At 37.1% G+C, this 18,427-nt stretch overlaps 1 protein-coding gene across 7 annotated transcripts in view; it reads right to left on the reverse strand.

Annotated features, from left to right (window-relative positions):
- The window catches only part of NLGN1 (neuroligin 1), a 329,968-nt gene that overhangs the window by 199,104 nt on the left and 112,437 nt on the right, over positions 1-18,427 (reverse strand). For all 7 annotated transcript variants that reach the window (XM_054385699.1, XM_054385698.1, XM_054385697.1 and 4 more), the window contains one exon: positions 10,663-10,815. In XM_054385699.1, the coding sequence (XP_054241674.1) occupies positions 10,663-10,815 (153 nt within the window). The remainder of the gene's footprint in view (positions 1-10,662; positions 10,816-18,427) is intronic.

Consider the following 18,427-nt stretch of genomic DNA (forward strand, 5'->3'; position numbering starts at 1 on the left):
ATATAGAATTTCAAAGGATGAAGAAAAAAAAAAACCGAGATTATGTGCTTATGGAGAGGAGAGAAAAGGAAATGTATGCATCATTTTAAAGCTATTTAAGAAGGTAACCATGATTTCAAATTGTGGTCGTCACTTCCATAACATTTAGTTAGACACAACTGCAAAGATGGAACTTGGGCACCACTGCAGATGTTGAATTTCACGGTTGCTGAAAAATGCACATGGCATCTTATTATTTAACAATAACATTTTTTAAGCACATCTTGGCTGGAGGGAACCCACATTAGAAAAAAACCTATACTAGCAAGGTAGATGCTTAGTGAATTCTTTTAGAAAGAAAATACATTAAGTACTGAGCACACTTCCATTTGATCTTTTTAAAATATGTTTAAGAACCTAATGACAGACAAAATCCAAGCAAGGTACATCCGAACAGCTACTAATTACAACAGGAGAAATTCAATAACAAACCACTTTGTCAGCTTTGAAGATGCAAGACTTGCAAGCTCATGAAGTGTTAAAAGAGAAAATAATCAAATAATCAGAAAGAAATGGTAAAAAGAAAGTTAACACTCCTTTTACTCTGCACATTTCCCTTTCAGTCTACTCTCAATCAGCCTTCCTAGTAAAAGACTCTATAAAAGCAAAAGGAAAATATTTAGAGAATTTTTTTCAAGAGACATGTAATAATAAAGTGAGTAATTATAATAGCATCAGGATGCACAGGAGTGTATTTTACAGGGTCATTAATATGGTTCATGGGTAGCTGAAAGCACATGGCCTCTGGTCTCATGCCTCACATACACGTGGGGCATGCATTAATGGCTCTGTAAAGCACACCCTATTGGGTCTCATTGCTTTAATAACACCTTACAAATGCAATGCAAACCCATCTGCAGTTGAGCTAGGGTGTTTGGCTGAAGTTGAAAGGAAAATTTCAGCCAAAGAAGCAAATCAACTAATGTGCCATAAATTGTAACAAGTAGAGATGGAAACAAGCTTTTATGGAAGAAATTGATTCCCCATACATATCCCATTGAAATCAGTAAGATGATACAGAATCACAGAATTACAGGATATAGGTGGTTGGGAGAGACCTCAAATATCATCCAGTACTGGCCCCATCAGACATCAGACCCCAGTACTGACAGGTCAACATGAAACCATGTCCCTAACTGCCAGGTCCACATGCTGCTAGAACTCCTCCAGAGACAGTGACTCCACCACTGCCCTGGGCAGACCATTCCAATGTTTGAAAACCCTCTCAGTGAAGAAATATTCCCTAGCATCCAGCCTGAACCTTCCCTGGTGCAGCTCAAAAACATTTCCTGTAGTCCTCTTGCCACCAAGAAGAGGCTGCCCCCTCCTCGCTCCAACCTCCCTTCAGGTAGTTGTAGAAAGCAATGAGGTCTCTTCCCTTCAGCCTCCTCTTCTCCAGACTGAACAACCCTGACTTCCTCACCTGCTCCTCACAGGCCATGTGCTCCAGGCTCTCATGAGCCTCACTGCCTTTCCCTGAACATGCTCCAGCACCTCAATGTCCTTGATACAAATAAGTGCTTACCAAATTCACAGACCCTAAGTGAGGAAAACAGGTTAGGGATATGTTTGCCTTTCCTTTTTAAAATGATTTGGAGTTCTGTGGCACTATGCCTCTTCTGTCTTTATATTTTGTACTTCTATACCAAACGCTTCATTCTCAGTTAAAAAAAATTAAGAATTTTTTTCAGCCTACCTATGCCAGCCTAAGTTCCCTTATGAAAATCCTGGTGAAAACTGCTGAGAAGATAAATTATAATGATTGTAGATTTAAAAAAAAAATTAAAATCAAACATTCAAGAGCTGACAGAAAAATATAGAAAAAATAACTTGTGGGATCAGTAGAATTCTTGAATGCTTAGCGAGTCTCCCAAAGAAAGAGTGCTCACTTCTTTTTGATTCTGTTTCATTGGAATCTTGAAACAAAAAAGAGCAGAAAATTACTGCAGAACAATGAAAAGCCCCAATAAGATTTATTCCTCTCTTGCTTCTCATTTAGAGCAACAATAAACCTTCTGAAACACAAAGAATGTATTTCAAATATTTAATTAAGATACACAAGTAATCTTTTTTTTTTATCAAAAACATCTTTAGCTTGCAACATGTACAACACAAGAGATATTCAAAATACTTCTACAAATATGTTAGTATCTATTATTTATAGTGGCTTGAAGGCAATTTTCATACTTTGCTTAATAGGGATGCTAACCCTACATCATTTCCTGTGGCCTTTCATCTAGTAGTTTTTCATGTAATAATGTATTCAAATTCAGCTTTCACCAAAACAATATTTATTTGCTAGTACATCATGGGGTGTAAGAAATCAGTATTTCAAACATTGCAGTCTTGTATATATTCTCTGTTGAAAAGTAATGCAAATTGCTACACTTTCCTGTAGTGTTTTCTATGTTGGCTAAAGCAGGCACTTACACATGGATCACACATTAAATGGAATTAAAAACATTAGGACTCTCTCTTGCCAGCAGTGCTGCCAAGAGAGTTTTGTCCTCTACATCTATTGTTCCTATTGCTCTTTTGAACTATTAAAAAGTGCTGTTACAACCTTAAAATACAGATCTTATTCAACTGGTATCAAAAATATCAGGAGGTATTAGATCAAAGAAGTATCAGAACAGTATTTGAGCTAGTACCTATATATGTAAACTAATTTGCACATGAACAAACACAAACCAAGCAATTTTATGCACCTGAAATGCGTGAAAAACGAGAGCAACATTTGCAATGGAAATCCTTGTCGAGTTATCTGTTGCTTCCAAAGCCTCACAGTACACAGAATGATTTAAGTTTCAGGAAACTTGGGACTGTTTTAGTACATGTAATTAAATGCAGTGAACTGGGGATTCAGAAATATGCTCTCTACTTGTCCTACTACTTTTGTCAGAAGCATCAAAAGGATCTTCATGTGCCTTTTTTCTGGGCATGAATTACTCAGGGGTGAGGAGTGCCCAGCCTACCAAAGCTAGGCACAGATCTAACCCAGATGCTGAGTTGTAGCTTATTTCTTAATGTCTTCCTGTCTTGATTGAAAAGCAGAATACTGGAAGCTCAGAGGATTATTTCAGTGCTGGAATGCCCCACATTTATCATCACCTCTTGGTTTTCAGTCAAACAGATCCTACCCTGGGAAGTTTGGCATTCTGGAAAAGGTAGAGCAGCTACTGATGATGAGGCCAAATCTGGCTTCCTGACGTGTCTTCCATCAGAAGACAACCAAAGGCTTAGGACACTCTATAGTGCATAATACAAGTTATTCTCTATTCTGTAATGCTGCACAGTAGAGGTTCTGTACAGGGTCAGTGATGATGTAAAAGTAATTTGGTCAAATATTACTTAGATGAAAATGAAGGTAGCTACAAGTAGCTAGATCATAAAAATTACAGATAACTTCATGCAGGATAATAGAGTTAAAGACTTTGATTTTTTTCCAAGGGAGTTAAGATGTCTATAATTTGTCTTCAGTGAACACTATTTCTTTCCTATTTTGCAAACATTATCAAGTTGAGGTTTATTATGCTCTCAGAGATAAATCTGCTATTTAGAAAACCTGGAATACTTTTATTACATGATTAAATATTGATCAAGGGAATTTATCTTACCAAAAAGTAATTTCTCTTGACAGAAAAGACACAAACTGCTCTTATGCCAAAATGAATAGGTTTAAAGTTTGTTATTTGTTATTTTTCTGTATACCAAAAAAGAAGCGTAGTGACAAATGTGGGAATAAACCTGTTATTTAAAATGGACCTGTACCAAGATAGAAACCTATTAAACAGCAAACAAAATGAAGTCTTCGTGCCATGAGAAAAAAAAAGAAAAAGGCATGTGTGTATCCATCTATCCAAGCAGGTGGATAATGTCAATTTGCTGTGCTAGAAAAAGCACAAATAGAAAAGAAATGGTTCATTTTAAAAGTGCACTATATATTCAGGGTTCCCATTTCATAAATATGTCACCTGCTGTGCACTGCAGTTGACCCTTTGAACGTATCTAGTCAATAATCTATTGTTTGCTGCGAGCTCATTTTGTCATTTTGATGGTAGAGACTCAAGTGTGGCAATCTTCCTTTCTCTGCTTCACTGCATGCATGACTCCCTTTGGCTGGCACTGGCTCACAAAAAAACAAAAACAAAAACAAACAAAAAAAACCAACAAAAAACAACAACAAAAAAAGCCACCAAAATGTCATTAATTACAGCAGGTTTGAGATCTGAATGTTAATTCTATTAATGGACTTATGAAATTAGGACACTGTAAATCTAGATGAGCTGTGCTTGGGCTTCCTGCAAACTAGGCTGACCTGAGGTTACCTACTGTATTAAATAAGAATTGTCTAATACATTTTTAGAATTCTAAGTGTGTGTAAATCAGACCTTGTGAAGTACACCACCAGGGGGAATAGATAACTGCAGTACGCTTTCCAGCTTATCTTCTTCTATTTATCTAGCATCAAATTCATTTGGAGTGCCTCATATGAAGAAACAGTGATGCCCAAGGCTAAGGTGAGATCACATAAAGCCTTCTGGACACTTTCCCTACTGCCTAATCCCCAAATGTTAAAATTTCATTTACAAGTAACTTAATATTCTATCTAAAGTCTGTCTAAAGGAGACTTGTGATGAAGTTGCCAAGGGTCCCTAAAAGTATTTATGAATTAACATTCTCTGCATGTTCTTCCAATTCAGAAAACTTAAATTAATGATTTTTGACAGCAGATTCTGATGTGTTTTGCTATTAATTTCCCATCTTTACTTCCACTGTAATACACTTTTAATTAGGCAATAATACATAATCTTCTGCTCATCCATCATTTTTACTCAAACATGTTAGGTAATGGATAATAGAAAAAAAGGCTCATCAGAGACCCTTTGGTGGAAGAGCAAAGACAGAATAAAATGCCATCTCCTGACAGTACCTTTAAGGTTTCATAAAAAGATAATGTATGTGCTTGTCACTGACACTAACGATCAAACATTTTCCCACTTTCACTGGATATTACATTGTGAACTATAAAGGAAAACCCCACAGTCTAAGCAATGTAGGGGAAAAAAAAATTTCAATCTTGCTCCATTTTTAATCTCCTTTGATATCTGAATAGGCCCTATGCCATGAGTGGGTGATGCTTACTTTTGCTGAAGTGAAGAGGAAGTGTCTCCCTTCCTTATTTGCAGGAAGAGATAACTCTCCAGGTTGTAGAATAGGAATGTGATAGGCTATGTATGTGACACAAGACACTAATTCATCATAATATCTTCATGAAGTATGAAAATTAATCTGGAATGAACCAATTTTTGACAGGGTTATGTCTAAATCTGATATATGATTTTGAAAGATACTGGAAAGATATCCTCTGCTTAATATTTTCAGTAGTATTATCATTATGTCAGATTAAAGAAAAGACAAAGTCAGCAAAAAAAAAGTCTCCAAGCCATGTGATGGGAGCAATACAAAGTCAATAATTACCAAAATAAGCATCAATCAGTTTGACAAACTAGATTAATACCGCAAAAACCCCAAACCAAACCAAACCAACAACAACCACCCACAAAAATCATCCAAAGATCTACTTTGAAAGTACGGGGGGGGGGGGAGAGGGGAAATAATGGCATATTACTCTATTTAGACATAGAAAAATATAAAAGCAAGACAACACTCTATAGTCAATTACAATAGAATTAGATTCCTGACACAGGCAGGTGCTTCCAAGTTGTTCTGAATTAGTTTTCATCATAATATATTCTCATCTCTGGATTCAGTCCTGCAAATGGTTAACTAGATTGTACTTGTGCCCATGAAAAGGATCCCCAGGATGCAGTCTGAAATTAATAGAGTAAAGGGAACAAACCCATGTGCATAAACTTACTCATAAAGGAAAGGTTGTGCATTAATTTTTGGCTGTTGGGAATGTGCAATGTTTTGATGAGTGATAGATGGATAATGACAGAAATGCCACTGGGCTTGGCACAGATTGCCCAATGCTTACTGCTAGGCTTAATCCTTATATTTCACCTACCTCTGCAGCCAGTAAGATACCACCAGTTGGTATGATTTGACACAGAAGGAATATGTACATTCAAACCTAATGCATTTCCCTAATGTATCCTGACACATGGCAACAAAACACGTTAAAGCTTAATGACTCATCTTGCATCACTACATCATCCATAAAGCTCTAGCAGTCATTAAGCGAAGTAGGAAAGGGCTTATGTGACAGTGTTTTTGCTTTGTTCTGTTCTCACTGTTCTGAGTTATGGCTTACATGAATGTTGCAAACCAACACACTGCCGAAAAAAATGAGATTTGGGATGGAAAACACAACAGTCCTCTTCTAGGAACAGTCCTTCTCAGAAGAAGCTCTGTGCATGAGTAGAACTTTCCCAGTATCCTTTTTCCTAGTAGTATCATTTCAAATTCTAGGCAGCTAGGCTGTCACAAAAGGAAGCACTGTACTTTGGAGCCCCATTGATTTCAGTGCAGTGATTTGGGGAATAATGTACTAGCACGAATAAGGACATCAGGCCTTGGAGTGTGCTGCAGTGATTTTACTTTCAGCATTAAAAGTGTAAATGGGCAAAAAAATGAAGTTGCAGAATACCTGGATTGGTTTTCTACTCAGTAATCCCAGTCAATCATCTCCAACTAAAGGCTAGGTGAGAGAAAAGATTCCTGTTCCTACTCAAAAAGGAAATTTGCTTATAATTAAAGAAAGCATAACCAAGGCTCACTTCTGTGTGTGCTTCTCTTTTGGCATAAATTGTGGTCTTGCAGTAATAAAACATTTACCTTTCCAGTGCAGATGTTATTCATAATTCCAAATAAAACATACAAAATACATTTTTTTTCTTCCTTTTCGTTATGACTATCTTTTAATCCAGACCTTTGGAATGACAATTTACTATTGCTTAAAGTGGTAAACATGAGGAATTTAAAGCAGTGCTTAACCTAAAGATTCCTGTGAATCATTCTTCAGTCCCCCAGTCCGTTTTGTGAGCTGCATTAAAAAACATTTCTTTCAGTTCTCTTAATGTCCTGTGGTTAAAAGATAATCAAGAGCACAAAGTATAAATTAATAAAATAAAGAAACAAGCACACAGTTAGCATAAACCAGCTCTGCTCTTTCTCTCCCCTCTTAAGAGCAAAAGAGGCAGCAGCCAATGCTGACCCAAAGCATTCTCCTTTTCTAAATAAACCTTTCATAAGACAGAACACAGAAAACAGCACTGGCAGTATTAAATTTATCATGATCTTTTCTGGATTTTAAACAGACTCCTTTTAGAATCCTTTTGCATTTCTTTTATGAAATTTAAATAAAAAGCTCCCGCATTTCATCAGATAGACGCACGTTAAATAAACATTTGAAGTCTTACAGTGGCTGAGTTCAAAATGCAAACATCTTTATATCTGTCCTTTCCTAAAAAACAAGGCATAAAAAAATATGCCTGCACTTGCTCCTATCTTCTGTCCTTCAAGGGTATTAGACTACTCACGCAGTCTTTGTCACTAGACGAGACTGTTTGTGCAAGACTCGCATTTCAAGAGAATCTAAAGAAGATATAAACAGTCTGCTTCCAATGGCTTCTTATTCAGTAGTCCTCAATTTCCCAGGGCAAACAGTTCTCTTTTCCATCTTATCTTTTTTCTAAGGAAAGATTCTAAGAGACTTCCACTCTCAGACTTGTTTCAAAGTTGGATAAGTAGCTCACTGGGGTTTTGTTTGGCTTTTAAATGCACTCGCTCCATACTGCTCTAATTTTTGTCATTGTTTTCTCTTTACCAAATGGATTTCACCTTCATGGCATTTCTAATATTTTAGTTAGAAGTAAGCCTTGCATCTCCACAAAATGCAGGCCTTCAAGCAGATTAGTTGATATGACAAAGGATGCTTCAATTCAGAATAAACAGGAAAATAACCTGAATTCCACCAGATGTTGTCTACTGTGGACTGCATAATTATCCTGTAAGGAATCTAATACCACAGTATAACCTTCTTTTCCATCACAATAGATCTGAATGAAAATGTTGCTGTTGCAGCTCTAAATATTTATTTAACTGGCCTCTTGTTAAGAAATGTCACAGTGTGAATCTTGGTTAAACCATGGCAGAACCCCTGGGATGTGCAGAGATCATCTATGTTAAGATACCAGAAACCCAAACCGACAAAGGTCATATGAAAGTGAGAAGACAGACTTTATTTTGTCCCTCCATCTTCTCAAGTGAAAAAAAAAAATCCCTATATTACTTCTGCCTTCACAGCCAGGCATTTTAGAAAACAACAAAATGAGATCTAGGTGTCCCACAGGCAACAGAGAGTAAAGCTGAACCTCTCACCTTGTAGGATATGATCAGATAAGGGAAGCTGAGAATTTGTCAGCTCTGTGTTTGAAACCCATATCTTATTTAATGTGACTACAAAGGGTAACATGCTGCAGTACAGTGCTGAACAAGAGCTTTAAAACAGTAAAAGCTAATATCTACTATGATTATGCAAAAAAGTTCTGCTTGGAGGCTATCTTAAGACCAGGCAGAAAAAAAGTGCAAACTATGCAAATTTTGTTTTGGGATTACTACTCTGCTTCTGCACTACCTATTTAGTGACATGTCATCATTATTTATTTAATACATAACAGATAGGCACTGTACCAGATACAAAGTATATGAACAACTTCTACATATAGTTAACAGGTGCATTTATTTTACTAAGAAAAGCCTGCAAGCCTGATACAGGGTTATTTTAGTTTGAAAGTAATTTCAAGTATTTATACCAATCACTGGATTCTACTGTGAGTTTTAGAGGTTTTAATGTAATAGGTCCCACTTAAAAGAAAATTAGCTCTCTGCCTCTTGAGGGTCTGTAAAGACCACAAAGTCCAAAGAACCACAAAAGCAGGAACACAAATGAAATCCTCCTAAGCTAGCAGTGGGTTTCCTCAGGGATCACTGTTAAATTACATGTGGAAAAGTCATTACCATCCACAAAAGTGAATTAATTTTCATCTTTCAAGCAACTAGCCCTCTCAAACACTGCAACTACAAGTGGAATTAGACTTAATAATTCACCAAAATAAACTGTGCTTTCAGATAATAGGTATTGTGTTACTGGATAGAATACTACTGGCATATAACATAGACAAATGTTTGGAATGCTAAAGATGAGAGCACTGGTGTAAAATTAAAATGTTGCTTAAAAGCACAGCTACAAGTTATCAACTGCTGCATTGATATGTGCCCAGGACATGAAGTCACTCTATAAACTGGAAGACAAGAGGAGGGAGAAAAACATACAAAAATATCAGAATTTCCTTCCTTAAAGAAGTATACAACAATTGAAACCTTCAACTGTATACTAAGAAGATAAATCCAGAAAAAAACAGTTATGGTCTTTCTGAAAATTATTCAGTCCCTCATAAATCACAATTCTAACAGACTCTGTTGCAACACCTAAAGCCAAAATCCATTCTCTCCCTCCAAAATTCAAGTGCATTCAGATGTCAAATTGTTACCACAAATGAAACCGTTGGAAGAAAATTACCCAGATGAGCAAACCAGAACTGATGAATTTGGGGATTGTGCTAACTGAATTCAAAGCACAACAAAAGAGAGCAAGAGTGAAATAAAACAGCCACAGAAAAGAAGACCAAAGCAGCAGACACTGCTAATGGCCATGAATTGAAAAGAAAGTTGCCTGGTCTTCAGAACCAACTCACTGCTGTGAATGACACCTGGCCTATGCCATGGCTTCAGATGTGACAGGGAATACCCTCTTGACTATGTAAGTATTCTGAAGTTACTGTTCCAACCTCTGTAACATCCCAGAACTGAGCTCCTTCTTTCAGGAGTCTCAGCATGCAACATTTTGGTAGGATATACAGAAATAAAGAGCAACAATCATCTTGTCCCAAGAGCTGGCAAACTTGTGTCACGAATGTGAACAAACAGCAAGTATAAGCTTTCAGAAACACAGTCCAGAAGAGGAATACCACACAGGTCTATCAACAGCATCCCATCCATCAGTGCATCCCATTCACTGTATTTGAAACACTCAAAGGCAACTCTGATTGCTCTCTAATTTGGCCTAGAAAAGAAATATTGGAAGTATTGGAACCTCAGTGAAGTACAGCACTTATGAAATAATGTTTTCATAACTTCCTTTGCTTTTACAAAGCATGGAAAAAAATTGTGATCATCAAAACCTGGTCTCTTTCTTCCAACAGAAAACCCTGCTGTCTGTGACCCAATGTTTTTAAAAGACTTAACTGTCTATGAAGTAAAGCATTGCTGTATTCACAGTAAAAAAAAAAAACAAAAAAAACACAACAACAAAAAAGAAAAACCAACCAAACAAAAAACCCCTCTTCTGTCTAACAGCTCAGGATTGTGAATATCTGTTTCATACCACTAAAAGCACAATGAGAGGTTCTTCAGATAACATTTGCAACACCTTTACATCTTGTCCCCAGAATACAAACCTTTTCTTTTACCAAGACAATAAAAGGTGGTGGTTGTTCTTTTTCTTGTCTGTTTGTGGGGGTTTTTAATACATTCTCACGCATAACATGAATTGCATTGCAGAGAGCAGGGATTAATGGAAAGCTGAAAGCTTCTTACCAAGTACCCCAAGGCGATAGTTGACTGTGATGACTATCACATTCCCATAACTTGCTAGAACACTGCCATCATATAAATTTCCAGTGCCTTCCATGTAGGACCCTCCGTGAATATACACCATCACAGGCTTAGGTCCCCCACTGTCCCGAATGTCTGGAAAAAACATTAAGACACATTTTATCTCAAGAAAGTACAAAAAAAAAAAAAAAAAAAGAAAAGAAAAGATACATGCAGTATTTTAATTTTTTTTTTTTTTTTAGTGAGGTTATTTTTCTTGAAGTGTTTCTCAAGCAACATATTTTACATAAATGGGGAGGTGGTCATAAGGGTTTCTTTGTGGTTTGCCTGTGGCTAAAGTTTGTACTTTTGAAACACTGGGTTGCCTCAGGAAAGCAGAAAGAAATTGAAAATGGTAACATGTTTGCTCAAACACAATGGGGCAGTGGACTGATTCTGGTCTTTGACGTAAAATGTCTACTAACATCAGTGTGAACTCATTTAGGCGCGGGTCTAAACACTTCTGAAAGTTCAGTCCATCTTTCCGCTCACTTAGCTAAAGGTGATTCACTCTATTGAGATAAACAAAATTTCTGCTCACACATGCTACCAGGAGGGCAAGATCAATAATTTATAAAAGGGTAGATAAACTTCCTTTTGATAGGTCTGAAGTCTACGTTCTCAAAAAGTACTTGGAAGCTGTTTAACGCTTGCACCTCGAGTGGGGGTTATTTGTAACCTGGGTAGCCTGGCGTTCAAGGTGTGTGGGGAGTTATCATTTTATTAAATTAATACAAGGACCCTTTATACCTGCAAAAATTGCTGCCTGGAACAATGCTTCTAAATGCCCACCCTGCATTCATGCAAATCATAAGGTTCTCAGAAGTGGCACTGAATGCAGGAAACAATTTTAAATCTTAGAAGCTCTGTCATTCTCTCAGACAACTAAAGAAGATATTGAGGTATCATGGTGTTTCTTTTTTAATGAAGGCATTGATTTGGGTGTCCCTGCTCCCTAAGCAGTCTGATTTGCAAATGGATGCATTTACTCAGAATAAAATTTTTAATATCTGAACACTGCTCCTTGTGAGGAAAGTTGTTTCAAGTGCCAAATCAAAGTACCAGTTAGTGGTGGGATAATGTATGTCCTTAAAGTATTTTTTTCTATTGGGCAGGAAAGAAAACTGCTAAGGTGTAAATTTAAACTTTTACTTCCCGATTAAATTGTATTTTGATTTTACTAAGTGCCTCAATCTTGCCTACTGACCAAGTCATAATATTCCATAACAGTCCCCAACATTCAAGAAACTTTGGAAAAAGGAACTTCATGGAGGATTCTGATTTGAACTCAGTTTTTCTCATTATGGCAGTATTCAAGTGACTTCCCTGATTACTCCAGCATTTGAAGAAACCTCAGATGTATTGTTTACTCCTCTGATTTGGAGGAATCTCAGTTAAGAAGCTTTCAAGAAAGCTCTCTGTAGAATTGTTTGAATTGTCTCTTAGCACCATAAAGACTACCAGGTGTGGGCAGTTACACTAAAAGCCCTGCTTTTTGAATTTGCTGAAGAAGATAGCACAGAGGTGTCTGTTTATGGAAAGCCAGTTGCTATTATTATTTTATATTGATTCAAATTTGAAAAACATGCCAGAACAGTCAGGATCAGAAATTGGATCTTCACTGTTGGAAGTACTAGAACAATCATTTACTCAAGCCCAAAAGGATGATGAAAGGTTGTGCATGAAATTGCTTGTATTGCTTTCCTCACTCAAGCATACAGTAAGGGCTTTCCAACATGCAATTTTCAGAGTGTGATGCTAAGGAGATTATTTACCTTCATTGTCCATAGGATAGAATTACACCAAGGAAGCAGTCTTTTCAAATTCATATACTGTTTTCACTAGATGGTTTGCACATAGCCCATGCTTCCCTTTTTTTTTTTTTTTTGGATACAAATATGGAAGCAATAATAAATTATTAATCTGAAATCACTGTGTGACTGTTCCCAGCAGAAATTGTACACAGTTAATTGTATGCTTGGTGGTAGCACAGGGGGAGACTGTCTCAGAATTCTTCTTTAATTAAAATTACATAGAATTACAGGGCACCAACTGCGAACAGTAATGAAGTGCTGGTAGTACTGGCCTGTTTATCTGGAAAATAATATTGGAATATTTAGAAAAGAATGGGTGACCTTTTATCTGAGACAGGAAGCACACATTCATGAATAAAATCTGGCATAAAAGAAGTGATGCTCTGAGTAAATTCTGTCTATACCTCCCTTCTTATTTCCTACCAATATAATCTTGTAAACATTGCAGACAAAGAAATACTAATTTTCAGCTCTGCCTGTCTGCCATGTCAGGGCAGATGACATGCAAGATGAATTTTCCTTATGATGCTTTGCCTTCAGTCTTATGAGAAATACCTTCTACAAAAGAAAAATGTGCTTGTGAGTCTTGGGCAGTAATCTAGCACTGGAGACATCTGTGAGGCTATGCAGCATTCAGCTGAGGCTAGTGGCACTTTGCATTATGGATTTTATAGCAGCTCTGGAGCTCTTCATGTGAAGAAGAGAGATTCCTGCATTTTGGTCTTACAGTCTGTGGTTTCATATTAATTGCAGTCTATAGCTAGGAATATCTGAAAGGTGCAAATATTCAGCTGGGACAGTACTGTTTAAGTAGAGATCTTATTAACTTGTGGATGTTATTAAAGAATAAGATCAAAGAAAGAGATAAAAGAATCATACCATAATCAGGAATTGATTCCTACCAAAAAGAGCATAAATGTTCCCCCATGAAAACTATCAACCTTTACAATAAAAATAGAGGAAGCATTAAGATAATACTCTGTGAGGAGAAACTCTGTATTGGTTCAAAAGTGGCAGAAGTTTTCAGAAGTGCTTATTAAAATGCCCAACTCAACAAAGAACTGAGATTTTGGCACTCAGATACTTTGCAAAATCTTTCTTTCCTACAGGCTGCTAGCAGTCCTTCGTGTGCACGTGCTGGAGTGGCCTCAGCAAATTGTAGTTACAATTTCTCACACAGATTAATAGTTCTTTATGGATGGAGAGTAATAGTTATTTGTGGAAGTAGCTCATTTGGAACCTCAAGAATTGGGGTACAAATGTGGCATTTCTGCCAAGTGTAGATTTATATACTGATTCAATTTAGTTGGGTAATGTTACATTTTATTAAGTGTTGCTTTAATTAAAAAGCAGACATTACTATTTTCAAGGATATATACAGAGATAGTGCTGTGCAAAAGCCTTCTCAAATTCAACTCTGCTCACTTTTTATTCACACAGAAGATAGGGTTTGAGTGTTGTGATTTGTTTGGCTTTAAATTGCTAGTTCATAAAGAAGATCTCACTGTATAGCAGAGAGTGATCTTATTTACGTGACATACACATGAGCTTTCTTATTATGATATTCATCATCTCCTTCCTTCTGTACTGATCCAATGTTTGTTGTGTCTAATTTTTATGTCTGGTCTTAATTACAATTACAGGCAATTTAGGAGTAGGGCTGTATTTTATTCTGTGTTTTTTAGAGCACGCACCAGGGAACCAGGTCTGCCTGTGAATACCAGCCACAATTGTCATATATAAGAAAACATAATTATAGCTTCAGTCATTTGAAGCTGATGTGGATTGGCCATGTGACTTAGCAAGTATGGATTTGTAAGGAACAAGGAAAATGGGAAAGGAAGAAAGCCTACTTAGCACAAAAATACAACTAGCATAGCTTAGATGTCACAAGGAGAGATATTATAAATGTCAATAAGAACTCGTGATGTTTTGATGTAGAGTATTAAGTAAATCTTGGGTTTCAAACATAAAACCACGTAAGATTAGCAGAAAAATTTTAGATTGGCTAGTGTAAAACCTGTGTGTTCCTCACATAGAAATGATATGGATACAGGTGTAGTTCTTCCAGAAGATTTTGTCCTAAAATATTTAAGTAGAGTACAGTACCAATCCGTGCCACCCTTAACCATTTGAAAACCTTTTAACAGTATTCTAACAGGGGGATTTTAACAGTATTGACCTTTCAGTTCAAATCTGTATGATGCTTCATAGACAGACTGCTATTTTAATAAGCTACATGTCCTGAGACTATTGCAGTGAGTATTGGCCTCTTGTTAAGAGTGGCAGAGGGGTTCTAGACACGTTTCATATTTTAAAATAGAGCCTGCACCCACCAAATGTTCAGACAAATGGAGTTCTCTCCTTTATTTCTTTGGTTTTGTTAAATCAGTGGATCATTTAGTGTACTCTCCAACTAGATTTACCTGAAAGTGATTTGAGATTCTAATGGAACACTATATGAATGCATATTCTCATGATCAAAAAGGCCCAAGCTTTCATAGGCAAGGAGCTGGAGCAGATTCTCATTAGAGTAGGACCTTGATGGACTACTCTAGGGAGCCTAGGTAGGACTACTTTCTAGCCAGCTAGGTAACAATTTTAAATTATTAAAAGATGATAGTTAGAAATGCAAAAGCTGACAGACTCATCACTGTACAAGCAGCATTTGGCAGTGCTAAAAGTACAATGGAGCCCTAAAGAGGTGCTTAAATTAAAAGTCTGTCAGAATTTTTATTATGCACATTTTCAAGTGTTAAAAATACCACCACAAAAATTCAGTGTAATCTAAAGTGAAGTTCCCAGTGTAAAGGGAAAATATAACCAGCAAAAATTAATACACAAGTGACACTGGAATATGTCCCTGGGAGTCAGAGTCACAAAGCTAACATGAATGGGTGACAGGAATCATGACTATGTCTGTGTGTTTCAGTTAAGATCCAAAGCCACAGGATCTGTGCTACTACAGCCTGGCTGGAACTCATTAGAGGCTATAATTAAGGCTGGAGCATGTGGTTGCTTTGCAAGGTAGACAAATGTGTTCTGCTGTTTACTGAGCTTTGAAGTCCAAAAATGTACCACTAGTGCCAGACAGAAAGATTTTCTCCCCCTATTTCTTACCATGACAGTAGTCGAAAGCAGATGAAATGCTAAACTTGGCAACTAGGTTTATTTTAATACTAATGGACTGATAGAGGTTTTTGGAGAAGATCCTCAGTTCTGAAATGTGCTCTTTTGCACCAATGATGCTACAGTCTGTTAAGCATAAGAAGGGATTTGCAGATGCATTCTGCATCATTAGCAATTTCAAATTCGAGTGGTTTTTTGTTTGTTTTGATTTAAAACATGCTCTGGACCAAGACCTTCCTCCAGTCAATGAAGTCAAATAGCCCATATAAGACAGAGCATCAGACTAAATGATCAGAATCATCACAGTTACAGCCTGTGAACAAACAGCAACATCTGCTCCTAATCTGTCTCCCTTTTCACAGGAGAGATGGGAATGGAGAAGGGCAGAGTAGAAACAACTAGCAATTACGCTGCAGACCTCGCTCCCGAGGCATGTAGTCTGTTCTCTGCTTCACTATGGGCATGGTGTCTGCATTCCTCAAACCCAGAGTCTGTATTCCTCATTTCTAAAAATGGAATAATAGCATTCCTCTGTTGCAGAGGGATGCTGTGAGACTGAATACATTAAACACTGAGAGATGTTCAAATAGAACTGGGGACTAAATAAGGATCTAAGATTGACAGGTTGATGTGACGGAGGGATGTATGACAGAATGCTGGATAAGAAGAATTCATGAGTGAGCAATCCTTCATGGATATTTTGTATAGCACTAACTACCTAGAAGTCCACTTCTGGTTCCTGAGTACATAGCTGATTAATGGTTTGTGTTGCTGTATTTGAAGTCATGCTAAGGGTTTTAGCATAGAAGAACAGAGGGTGAATAAAGAGCCACTGTTTGTTATGCTATAGCCAAATTAAATCAAGTTACATTACTACCCTGCCAAAATTAAGACTAAGATATTAAGACTAAAACAGTTTACTTTAAATTTTAAACTAAGCCTTGTATCTAGACTGGGGAAGGTACAGTTAATTCAACTGCTGAGAAACTTCAAGTTAAATTTTGCATCTCAACTAGATATTGCTTGCCTGCACGTAGCACATGGGCAAACCCACCCCCACTAGCAAAAAGGCAAAGCCTCACTCATTGCAGGTGCTTTGGCCACTCTTGTTTTTGCTGCTTGCTCAAGTAGTTCCATACTTCATTGAAAACAGGTAATCAATTTCAAGTGTAGATGTGAAAGGGTTAAGCAGAAACCAGAGTGCATTCAGACTGGGGAAAAAATATACATTTATATAATTTCTGACTTTTTGCACATTTTGCACTCATGGAATTTGAAAACACCTTCATTTTTTTTAAACAGAATTTGCAGATCATTAGCTGGTAATGTGCACTACTGCCTTTGGGTCTTTTGAAAACAAAAATGAAAAATGATCTAATTAAGCCTGGTCTACTGGTTGCAGCACATACCAGAGGTCCAGGTTTGATAACTGATTCCAGTGCTTGGTGCTGGCAAGGTTTGGACCACGATACTGTGGTAGTGGCATGTAGCAGCAGACGGGAGTAGGATTATTGAACACTGTTTTGAAAATGAAATTTCCTAATCAAACCTTGATGTTTGAGTGACATAATACAGAATACTTTCCAGACATTTCATCCAAGAAGCAGATCTTTCTTCAGGAAAGTTGTAACAGGAGAAACAGGCATGGGAGCTCTAAATTTCTTAATACAGAGGCCATCCTGGGCATTGTAGGAGTCACTGGTCGTTGTGTATATAGAGTGATTACATCACACAGCTGTTTTTCACCATGTATTAGCCCAGTCTCCTTAATATACTAATTTTGTTATTCTTTCAGTTTAACATTTGTTTTATTTTGTTCTGCTATTCTTTTGCAGATTTTTGTCTTGAGTAAAACCTATGATAGGTGGATATGTTTGATGGACAGGCTAGCAGAAATCTAGACAGCTAAGGTGACTTTTTGGTTTGCCCTTCTTTTTCCTGCTATTCATACCCAAATGCATATGACTTGAAGTTTGTGAACTCCTTAGTTCTGCATATGCAACAAGTGCTGGTATTCCAGGGCAGAAAATGCAGGTCATCTGCCACTTCCCTCACTAAAGAAATACAGAGCTTCAGCAGATAGGGTTTCTACTAAGCCAGCAGACATCCCAGCAGCCTTCAGTCTCTACTGATCATAAAAATTTAAATTTGCCCTGTCTCTCTGTGAGTCTCAGAAGCAGTAAAAGTCTAATTACTGCCTGTATTCTTCTGTTGGCACATAAAGGAGAACAAAATTGTCACTTGTATGCCAGAGAAAATTAATCCCAGTCCTATGAATTAAAGAGATTTATTAGTGTTGTAAATGTATTTCTTCCCCTCTAGTTGGACTGCTGGGTTCTTACAGTCCTTTCTCCTTCTCCTATAATTGTCAGTGTGGGAGACGGGTTTTCTCTGACATGGCCACTTGCTCTCCAAAGACTGAGATCCCTGCTCTCATCTGATTCTAAGTATGAAACTGCTTTCTGATAGCAACCACTCTCTGCTGAATTTCAGCAAACTGAGTATTCTCTTTTAAGTGTGTCTAAGCAGAGAAGGACTCAACAAATGTTAAGCCATTAGCATCTGTCTTGGCAATTACACAGCAATTTAGGAGAGTCATTAAGGTCCACTGGATGAATAACCCAGGTTTCAAATGGTTTCTTAAAACATATTGTTAAACCAAGACAGAGTAACTTTTATGATGGCTAATTCAATATCACAGGTCTTGGAAAATACACAGGAATGTCCCTTGCAATATTCTGTAATGAACTAATGTAAAACTGACT

This window comes from Indicator indicator, chromosome 13 (genome assembly GCF_027791375.1).
Source record: "Indicator indicator isolate 239-I01 chromosome 13, UM_Iind_1.1, whole genome shotgun sequence".
NCBI classification, from domain to species: Eukaryota; Metazoa; Chordata; class Aves; order Piciformes; family Indicatoridae; genus Indicator; species Indicator indicator.